Source organism: Ailuropoda melanoleuca, chromosome 7 (genome assembly GCF_002007445.2).
Source record: "Ailuropoda melanoleuca isolate Jingjing chromosome 7, ASM200744v2, whole genome shotgun sequence".
NCBI classification, from domain to species: domain Eukaryota; kingdom Metazoa; phylum Chordata; class Mammalia; order Carnivora; family Ursidae; genus Ailuropoda; species Ailuropoda melanoleuca.
In genome coordinates, this window is record NC_048224.1 from 60,061,929 (window position 1) to 60,072,566 (window position 10,638).

The following is a 10,638-nucleotide window of genomic DNA, read 5'->3' on the forward strand; positions in this document are numbered from 1 at the left end:
GCGGGGGTGACGTAAGGGAGGGCGCGCTATCGGAAGGCAGCGCGCAGGCGCGAGCGGTGATGCGGTAGAGGCGGTTGGAGTGGTCGCGGCCGCAGCGGCGACCATGACCCAGCAGGGCGCGGCGCTGCAGAATTACAACAACGAGCTGGTCAAGTGTGAGCGACCGCGCGGCGGAGTCTGCCGGGCGGGCTGGGAGGGCGCGGGGCTCGCCGACTTGCGGCCCGGGCGGTAGCGGGCCCGTCGCGCGTGGCCGAGTGGGGTGCACGGTCCGTGCGTCGGGGTCTCGGTTCGGACGGCGCCGGAGGCCGTGCGGGCGTGCCTGGCGCACAGCCGCCGTGCCTCACACACCAGGCGCTAGGTGCCGCGGAGTGAGCGCCAAGGACGGACGGCTGGAGCGCGCACTGCCTCCCAGGCGCACGCCCGGCGGTCTGGGGCGGGGCTTTCCTGGACCCTAGAACCCCTGGAAGGTGGCTCGGGTGGAAGTGGCCCGGCCAGTACTGGGCCCTCCGGCACGCTTCTCTCCTAGCAGGCGATGAGTTCCAGAGTGGGAGGGGTGCTGCGCTCCTTCCTGCCCTGGGTCCACAGCGCTCGCCCTCCACTCGCCCCCCACCCCAGGCATCGAGGAGTTGTGCCAGAAGCGAGAGGAATTGGGTCGGCAGATCCAACAGGAGGAGGAAGAGAAGCAGCGCCTGCAGAATGAGGTGAGGCAGCTGACGGAGAAGCTGGCCCGAGTCAATGAGAACTTGGCGCGCAAGATTGCCTCTCGCAATGAGTTTGACCGGACCATCGCGGAGACAGAGGCCGCCTATCTCAAGGTGGGGCTCGTGGCGCCTCGGGGGGCCCAGCATGCCCGCTGGCGGGAGCTAACCTAGCCTGGCTTTCCAGGGCGCGAGGAAGGGGCTTTGGGCTAGACTCAGAGGGGAAAGGGGCCCTGCTGACCCTGTTCGACCCTCCACTCGGGGGCTTCCCCTCAGTGCTTCTGCCCCAGGGGCTGGCGCTGGCCTGGTGGGAGGTTCCTGATGGTGGAACGGTAGTAACCAGCACACACGTCTGTCTACAGATCCTGGAGAGTTCGCAGACTCTGCTCAGTGTCCTGAAGAGAGAAGCTGGGAACCTGACCAAGGCCACAGCCTCAGAACAGAAGAGCAGCGGCAAGGACAGCTGACCAGCTGCGGGTGGGAGGGGCCTGCCTCCACTGGGCGGATCAAGGGCTGGGCCTCCGACCATCTCTTCAGCGTCTTTGCTCTTCACGGTAGCAGCTGCCTCCTTTCGCTGTCTCCGGTACCAAGAGGCCATTGTCAAGCTCCACCCACCCCAGGTGATGAGGACAGCCCTGGGTACAGCCCGCCAGGTGGGGTTCCTAGCCCTGGACTCACCCAGGATTTGGGGAGGGCAGGCTCTGGGTCGTTTCTCAGGGCCTGAGGTCCCCACATCCCCTTGTGCTGCCAGAAAGGCCCTACTCCCTAGTCTCAGCACCATGGCAGTGCGCTCACCTTGGTGCCCAGGCCAGGGGAGTGGATGAGGGGCTGGGGCCCTCCACCTTGGAGCTTGCCCTCGTAGCCTATGACTTCAATAAAGATTGTCTTTGTAAAGATACGTTACTGCCTGGGGTGTCTGTTTTGAGTGGGGGACTGCCAGACATCCCCAGAATCAATACGAGCTCCAGCCCAGCTGTGGTATGCCTCCTCCTTGGGAGAGGAAAGCCTAGAGGGACTTTTCCTATAACAAGCCTTACTGGTTTTGAAGACAGAGTTGAGGGTACCCTTGAGCATCTCCTGTGACCTTGTCACCCACCCTTTCTCCCCACCAGAGCTGCTAGCCCCTCTCCCCCAATTCCACTTAGCCTACCCTTCAGGAGGTGGTCTGCCTGTTGGTCCTGGTCTTTGCTGTGCCCTATGACCAGCACAAGGCCTGGCCCAAGGAGACGCCCCCTGGGCATGAGGGTAGACAGGGCTCCCCCCCCCCTCGCCCCCGCTCCAGGATTCTAAACTTGGCTCGGCCCAATGGCTCCATGCTTCCCACCGTCCGTGGTCACACCAAGCATGCCCGCTTCCAGCCTTCCACGCTGCCTGGGCCCAGCCCTCCATCCTGAGTCCTCTCTGGGACCGTCTCTGCTGGCCTGTCAGTCCCTACGAGGGGTCCCTACGGCTACTGCTTGGAGGAGCTAAGTAGGTTTGGAAAGCATGTATCGTTTGAGAGGTTTGAGAGGGAAAAACCTGGGCCCAACCCACCCAGAAACACACACTAAAAACACCCTCCTTCCCAAGCTTGGCCAAGCAATGTTTCCCATGGGCTTGACTCCTCAGGAGGGATGTACTCGTGTTCCGTGCCTGGACTGTGAACAGTCTCAGCTCCCAGCTCCCACTCCAGCAGGAAGCTCTGCATCTCCCGGTACCGCTTGGGATCTGCTGGGTTTTCCTGCCAGCCACCAGCACTGACCCCAAGGAAGTGGTCTGCCTGCCACAGTCTAACTGCAGACTCCTGTGGGTCGGGTAGCTTTCTACGCCAGGTAGGAGGCTCTCCCACCCCCTGCCTGCTCCTTGTCCCCTCAAGTGCTTGGCCTCTAAGTAACAAAGATTCTCCCATCCTGCCAGAGTGCCACACCCCAGAGAGCAAGCCCAAACTGCCCCTCCCACCACAGCTCCCACTGTGTCAGACCTGGATGGGAGGGGGCAGCCCCAAAGGCCAGAAGTGCTCACAGGAAGGTCCCTCTCCCAGACAAGTGGGTGGCTGGGATGGGAAGCAGGGCAACTGGGGCTGCGAGAGTGAACACCTGGACCACCAGGACTGCAATGTGTGGGGGTGCCACACAGAGCCACCCCCATCCCTGGGCACAGATGTCCTAGCCAGGCTCCCACTGTAGCCTCCTCCCTGCAGCCAGGGCCTCAAGGGAGCCCCCCAGCCCCACCCCTGCTCCCTGCTTCTCAGGCCAAGGACCACACAGGAAGGCAGAGGTGGCCTTGTCCAGGGCTATTTATTGAGTCCATCATCAAATGCAAGAAAAGACTTGCCATTCATCACAAAGGGGGTGGGCTGAGGTCTGCCGTTGGGGGGTGGGTGGGAATGGCTTGAAGTTCGACAGAGGATAGGCAGCCAAGCTAGCCCTTCACACACATCACACAGGTGCTGGGCATGGTGTCCAGCAGGACCTTGTGCGTCCTCCACAGGCAGTGCCCCCAGATCAGGGCTGGAGAGCAAGACTCAGCCCCAAGGGAGGCAGGAGCCCCCAGTGCTCTAGGCTCAGGCTGAGCACAGGTACAGTTGTGAGGCCCCAGGAAGGGAGGGTGAGATATGGCAGGGCAGAGCCTGGTAGGGCAGAAGAGGGGTGCAGAAGGAAGGCAGGGCTCCTGGGCACTGCCCGACTCCCAGGGCTCAGCCTTGGCCATCCTGGCAGGGCTGGGGTCAGAAATGGAGAGCTGGCTCACTGCGGAAGTCTGAGAGGTCGTTCTGACCGGCAGGGGTGAGCTGAGAGAGAGGGACACAGAGGGAGCTGATGGGCCTCAGCCAGGCGTTAGAGACCCACCCCACCCACCCTGTCCCTCGTCCACCCTCCTAGGCCAGCCCCTCCTCACCATGACTTCCTTTGGTGCGGGCTGTACCTCACTCGGCGTCTGCTCCAACGTCTGCTCCTGCCATTTATTAAAGGCCACAGAGTGCTTTGGAGTGTAGCTGGACAGGCCTGCGGGCCAAGAGGCACGAGTGTGGACGTGCGGCCCAGCTTACCTACTGGGCCACCCACTCCAGCAGGTGGGCACTCACCTGAGCTGCCGTCCCGCAGGCGAGGGCTCTCAGGCCCCACGCTGTTTACAAAAGTGGCTCGGGGCAGGAAGAGCGCAAAGGGCTTCTCCAACACCCCGTCTGAGCTGGACTCCTCCGCCGCCTCCTCCTGGGCCTCGGCCTCCTCCTCCTGCACCAGGGAGCTCTCAGGGGGGTACTCAAACGTGGTCTGCAGGCGCTTGTCGTTGAAGGAGATCTTCATCTACGGGCAGGAGGCACATCAGCGGGGCCCTGCTGTCCTGCAGCCTGACTGAGCTGGGCCCAGTGACCCCCAAGAACACGGTAGAGGTCGTCAGGCCCGGGCAGGTAGCGGAGCATGTCATCAATCCTTCAGGAGCTGAAAGGCGGGGCTGCCCCTCGTCAGAGACAACTCCTTCACTTAAACCCTGTAGGCCTGGGCCAGAAGGACCCCAGGAAGATTGGCTCTGGATGCCCATGGCAACCCAGGGCCAGTGTGTCTAAACACCTGCATCCCAGGCCCCACCTATCCGCTTCCCACCCCAGGCTTAGGGTCAAGTCACCTCGAGTAACCTATCCCTCCCAGGGACCAGATTGTAGCCAGCAGCAGGAGCCCAAGGTCTCAGGGTCTCCAGAAGCTTCTATGGCAGCTCCCAGGGTTGAAGGAGTGCCTTCACAGGGGAACACTGCCGCATTTCCTCCCTAGCAGCTCTGCAGCAGGAGCGGGGGCCAGGTGAACGGTACCTCGGGGGCCAGGCACAAACTCGGAGGCCCTACCTTCTCAGCTACCAGCAGCTCCTGTTGGCTGGGGCCTCTCTCCAGGACTGAGTTCACATCTGGGCTCACCAGCCACCTGAATGATGCTGCCCACACAGCTCAGCATGGACCACCACTGCTCAGCAAGGACCGGGCACACCCAAGCCCCAGGGTCCTCATGCGGTGATAAAGCAGGGTAGCTGGCACATCCAAGCCCCAGGAAGGGGGCACCAAGGGCCATCACCCTGGTTTACAGACTGAGTCAGAATAAGAGCAAAGCTGCTCCCAGTGGGAGTTGTGGTGACCCTTTCCTCCTACCCGGACTACCCATCTGGCCCCTGTCCACCCTGTAGGCTGCAGAATTTCATGCCTGAGCAAATGCCCTCCTCTCCCAAAGGCCTCGGAGTCCAGGCCAGGCTGCTGGTTCTGAGAGAAAGTGGGGTCAGGAATGAGCAGGACTGCAGACAGACCCTCGCCCTCCCTGACCCAGGACTCCCCTCCCCACAAGAGCCACAGGCCCACTGGGCTTGCTCAGCCAGGCTCAGCCAGGCTCAGCCAGACCCGGCAGGTTGGTAATGAATACGAGAGCCACCAGCCTGCAGCAGACGGGAGCAGCCCTACGGGAGCTCGAAACATTAAACTCCTGAGCAAGGGACGCCAGCAGCCAGCTCAAGTTCCTCCTCCTCCCTTGGAAGGAGCCGGAGTCAGGAGCTGGGCCCCCACGCGAAGAAGCATGGGGCCCAGGGACAGCAGGCCATGGAGGGGCCTCACAGGAAAGCCGGACTTGGAGCCTGGGCAGCAGAGGGACCCCCAGCACTGACCTCAGGGGGCAATGCCAGGCTGAGCCAGTGTCCAGAAACAGCAGTGTCCAGTGTCTCCTGTCACCCCACCATGCTCCTCCCACAACCACAGGTGCACACACACGGCCCCACATGGCCCCCCATGGCCGTGGGCATCCCCATGTCAGCATGGCGCACACACAGACATCTGCTGGGCAAATCTCAGGCCCACGCCCCGTCCTCTTTGTCCCAGCTGGCCGCACATACGAGCAGTCACAGGTAAGAGTAGACAGGGGCAGACCCCCCCAGTCAGCCAAAACCAAGAGCCAAATATCTGCTCCTGTCAGTGGAAGGCACGATATCCCTCTACCTGCCCTGCCCCCACACAGGCCCTCCCCAGCCCTCCAGCTGCCCCCCCTCCAGGCCCACCCAGGCCTAGCAGGGCAGAGGCCCAAGGCAGGATGCGACTGCCAGCCCAGGGGCCTCCCACTGCCCCAAGGCCCCACAGTGAACAGGGCTTCCTGACACCCCTGGGTCCACGGCATTTTCCTCAACTACCCTGGGCCCTCCAGGCCCATCCCCCACCACTGAAGACACAGGAAGGGCTGGCTGCCAGGACCCGGCCATATTAGTGTGCCCTCATTAGTCCACATGACCAGCTCCTAGCGGGGAGACCGAGGGGGCTGGGCACACACGGGCACTGAGCCTGGCACGGCCTGGCCAGGCAGGGCGGGGCGGGGCAGTGCTCCCAGGCCACTGTCTGCACCCAGCTGGGGCCCGGAGCTTGGGTCACATCCCACCTCCCCTTCAGTCTCCACACTCTACAGCCTCTCGGGGCTCCCAGGCCTCCTGTGGGTGAGGTCTCTGAGTCACAGGACACCCTGTGATGAATCCTGCTGGGAAGGGGCCCGCCTCTAGCCCCGGGCAGGCGAGCCGGGCGTGGCCAGGGGCTGGCACCTGTGCAAAGCTGGCGCAGGGGGACTTTGCCCCTGAAACCACGCGTAGCCGGCAGGTGGTTCCTGGCTTGGCCCGCCTCCCAGCTCCCACAGGCCCTTTGCCCCCCTCACCCTGCCCTACCTGTGCACACCCAGCTTGGGTTACTGAAGGGCATCCACCTGGACTCTGGTCGGGGAGCTGGCTCCAACCAGCCCCTGCTGTGGGTGAGCCCCCGCCCTGCTCTCGCTCCCCAGCACACAGCTGCCTCCTCCCATACCCCACTCAGTCTGCACTCTGGGGGACAACAGGACCACCCCGCACAGCCTCCGCCAAAGCTCCCACAGCTGCTTCCTGCTGCCCCAGATCAAGGGCAGCACCAGCCGAGGGCAGACCCTCGGCCAGTGGGGAAGCTGAGCGGAGCAGGGTCCAGCCTGCTTTAGTGGCATCCGGGCTTTCTAAAGCCCACAGCGGGGAGGGGGCAGCTGCAGAAGCCCTGGGGGAGTGGGAAGGGTGAGAAAGGAGGGCAGATAAGACACAGCCAGGACGCCTGGGAGGTGGGGGGTGTGGCAGAGCAGGTGGGGAAGCAGGCTCCGGAGGGCAGCCGCAGCACAGCTCTAAGGACTGGAGCGAGGCTGGGGGCCACGACCCGGCCAGCAAAACCAGGGTGTTGGGGTGGCGCTTACCATAGGGGAGGGCAGATGGCCTAGGGTGTCACAGATTGAGCTCTGGGGACGCTGACACACTCAGGCTGGGCAGAGAACCAGAAGGTGAGGGGAGGGGAAGGAGTCCCCAGACGCGTAGAAGCCTGGCCAGGTGGCACCTCACAAAGGGGAGAGGCCCACAGCACCAACCCAACAACCCTGTGGGAGGCAGGTGAGCAGAGCCGCTGGACAGTCCCACCAAGCACGACCTGGGGGCTGGGCCAGAAGCGAGAGGGAGCACGGCCACCATGCCCCACAGCGGCCAGCCCCTGCTTGGCCATCAGGGGAGGGACAGAGAGGACACCTGCAATTCTGCCAAGAGACAACCAAGTGGGTCCCCCCAGGCAGGCCTCCCAGAAACACTGTCCGGCCAGCCCCCCACCGCCCCAGACAGGGCTATAGCCCTCCGAGGCCCAGCAAGGGCACGGCACCCTACATGTCCTGCCAGCTCAGGGGCAGACTGCCCAGGAGAGCCACACCTCACCTGCCGCCTGGGAAAGGCCCCAGCCCCTCCCACCACTACCCTGGTCAGCCAGCCATGCAGGGGCCAAGGTGAGCAGTAGGCCCCAAGGTCCCCAGTCGGGAGGGGGGAGAGCAGGACAATGGTCCAAACCACGGGCTGACTGGAGTGGTCAGCAGCCCAGGGCCCGGAGGAATAGCAGGAGGAACACCCAGGGCTGAAGTCAGGAGGAACTCCAGGGAATGGAGCAGAGGAGACATCCCAAGCCAGCAGATGGCTCTGAAGGCCTGGGTGGCCCCATGCCTCTGCCCCACGCAACAGGAGTTCTGGCTCTTCTGGGCAGGGCAGCTGGTGCAGGGGGTGGGGCAGTGCTCACACGCCCGAAGTCACCCCCGGCAGACTGTGCTGCTCTGGCAGGGCTCTAGCTTGGCCACTTGGCCTCGCCAGGCATCCATCTGGACCCCCCACGCCCCCACGCTGGCATCGAGATCAGGCGAGCTTGGTCCGAACGGGGCTCCACTCTGGGCCAGGGCCTGCTTCCTCCCATCACTTCCTCCTGTCCTTCTCACCCCAACCCTGCCACAAATGACCCCCACAGCACTTTCCCCAGCTGGGGGATGAATGAGTGGGCTCTAGAAACAGAAACTAGCATTCAAGTCCTGCCCCACAAGCTCCACGACCTCCAGCCACCCTCAGGTTCTTCATCTACAAAGAGGGGGGCTGTTATCACCTCCCCTTCTTGGGGCCAGCATGGCAAGGTACTGCCTCCCAGTTCAGGGTCAACAGTCAGGGAGCAGGAGCGGGGAGGTGGGGCTGACGACCATGGCTAAGGGCAGGAGTGAGGGTGGGAGGGTTGTGGCCCATAGCACTAAAGAGAGGGTGAGTCAAGGTCAGGCAGGCAAGATGGGCCCACTGGAAGCACCAAGGCAGGTGGGTGTGGATGCCTGTCCCAGCAGATGGAGCTGGCAGGAGCACCAATGCCCTCACCCAAGGAGGAGGGGAGGACACATGGAGGAAGAGCAGTGCAAGGCCAACCCACGGTAAACAGGGAGGAGGTAGCTCACGTGATTAGACAACCGGCAGGCACCAGTGACGGGGGCTTCAGTGACACAAAGCACATCGCCACCCCCATTGCCCCAAGGGTAGTGGCAAACGAAGCTTAAGGGTGAGCCAACGGAGAAGCCTGCCAGGCGCCATCTCAGTTCCAGGGGAAGGCCCATCTGCCCCGTGCCTGCCGATGGGGGTCCTGTGGGGCTGGCTTTGGACTTTGCCCCTGGGGCAGACCCGGGTGCTAGAATGACCAGCAAGAATCTGAGGAACGTTTTCTTGGGCCCAGAGGGTTCCAGGCCACTGGGCAGCTGGGAATTAAGGCTCCAGCAGGGCTCCTGGTCCTGCAGCCAGGCCTCTCTCTGCCTGAGGCCCATCCTCCCCAGTGAGGGGGGAGTCTGCACTGCTTCCAGGATCACACCCCAGGCCTGGCACACACTAGGAGTTCAAGAACGTTCGCATGAAGCCAGGTCCTGCTGGGCTCCAGGCCAGCATGCTTCTGGGGGAGCTGACAGCCCCTGACTGAATGGTTCCCCTAGGCTGACAGCGGGGTAGGGATCTGACCACACCCAAATCACAGGCCTCCGGCACCTTCCCACTTCTGTCCTGGCACCTGCGACCCACATAGGCCAGGACTCCAGAAGACCAAGCAGCCAGGGCCAGGGTGGAACTATTTCTTCCAGCTGGACCCACGATGAGACAGGTCTCCCCCACCAATTCCAGGTGTAGCCGCAGGCATCAAAAGGCAGCCATGGTACTGGCTGGACTGACCTCCCCACCAGCCTTATGAAGTACACCTTAAGCAAGCTGTCCCCTATGGACCATTAGGGCTCTACTGGAGCCCAGACCAAGGATCCCTCCTCCCCAGCTCAGCCCCTCCTGGAGCTTGCATGGCCACCCAGTCCAGGGTCTCCTCTGGTCCACAGAGAGGTCATCCCTTAAGCCATCCTCCAGCCAAGCCAGGTGTCCTAGGAAGCAGTCCCATGTTAGACCCACAGCTCTGTGACCCGTCACCTCTCTCTCCCTCCCAGCCAGTGGCTCTCCCCCGTTTCCCCTACTGACCTTCTTTCTCGAGGAGCCAGCCTTGGTGAGGCAGGACTTCTCTAGAGCCAGGTAGCCGCCAATCACCTCAATCTCATGCACGGTGGGATAGCGCTTCTTCAGTGTGGTCCCCAGGGTGGCAGGAGACTCTGACAAGCTGCCTGCCTCCTCGTCCTCAGCCTCCTGTGGCCCGGGCTCCCCATTCGCCTGCAGGGACCCTGGTTTTCTCTTGGGAACCACGGTGAAGGTGTTGCCACCTCGATGCTGGAGCCCTGATGGGTGCCCAGGCCCAGTGGGGTGCAGATGGTACCATGGAGGCCCACCAGCTCCCGAGCAGGGCGGTTTGGCTTCTTGGGGGACCTCGTCCTCCAAGTCCACCTCATCAATGAAGGTAACAGGCAACCCTGGCCTCCCAGGCACCCCGCTGTTCTTGGCCAAGCTGGGAACCCCAAGGCCCTGGGCAGGCTTAGCTTCGGCAGCAGGCAATGCACACAGGGACGGTGAGGACAGCCTCTGCCGCCTAACAGCCTGGTCCACGAGGGCAGTAGCTGGCCTGGGGCAGGCCCCCTCCTCAACCCCCAAGGGGCTCCCCCCTCCAGCAGGCACGCTATCCCTTCCAGGCACCAGTTGGGCTTCGAGCTCCAGGCGTTGGGAGGCCCAGCCAACCTCTCTCTCTGGCAGCCCTCCGGCCTGCCTCACTTCAGGAGGAGGGGCCCCAGAGTCCTTGCGTTTGGGGATGAACACGAAGGAGTTTCGGGAGTTCACACGGAGGTTGGCCAGGGCCCGGGCCTGGAGGTCTCCAGCAGGGATCCTATCCATGTCTGGCTTGGAGGCCGGCCGTATCTCAAAGGAGTCATTGGCGCTGGTGGCCGCGGAGACCCACTGGCGCTGGCTGGGAGTGGCACTGGCAGGGTTGGGTGTAGGCAAGGCCAGGGACGCGGCTGGAGTGGCACTGGGGGTCGCGGGGCTGGGGGGTGGGTGGACGGGGGGCTCCCCTGACTCCACCTTTGGCTTCTGCTCGCCCAGCCCAGGTGCAGAGCCCGCAAGACCGTTGGCAGCGCCGGCTCGGGACTCGGGGTCTGCAGGCTCGTTGGGGAGCGGGCGAGGGCCAGCGCTGCGGTGCAGGCCCCGAGGGTGGACGGTGAAGGAGTTGCTGCCGGTCTTCTGCAGGAAGTCGCTGCGC

General features: G+C 63.5%; 2 protein-coding genes across 2 annotated transcripts in view; one reads left to right on the plus strand and one right to left on the minus strand.

The window, feature by feature from the left end:
* The first annotated feature begins 1 nt into the window (after position 1).
* SSNA1 (SS nuclear autoantigen 1) lies at positions 2 to 1,596 on the plus strand. The gene is made up of 3 exons (XM_002926149.4): positions 2 to 155; positions 616 to 815; positions 1,061 to 1,596. Exons 1-3 carry the CDS (start codon positions 104 to 106, stop codon positions 1,163 to 1,165), a joined length of 357 nt encoding a protein of 118 aa, XP_002926195.2. The 5' UTR covers positions 2 to 103; the 3' UTR covers positions 1,166 to 1,596.
* Positions 1,597 to 2,937: 1,341 nt separating this feature from the next.
* TPRN (taperin) overlaps positions 2,938 to 10,638 on the minus strand; it is an 8,466-nt gene continuing 765 nt past the window's right edge. Inside the window, exons 2-5 of the mRNA XM_002926148.4 lie at positions 9,477 to 10,632; positions 3,760 to 3,979; positions 3,573 to 3,679; positions 2,938 to 3,465 (exon numbers count right to left, since the gene is read on the minus strand). Coding sequence (XP_002926194.3) covers positions 3,403 to 3,465; positions 3,573 to 3,679; positions 3,760 to 3,979; positions 9,477 to 10,632 — 1,546 coding nt within the window. The 3' untranslated portion in view covers positions 2,938 to 3,402. The remainder of the gene's footprint in view (positions 3,466 to 3,572; positions 3,680 to 3,759; positions 3,980 to 9,476; positions 10,633 to 10,638) is intronic.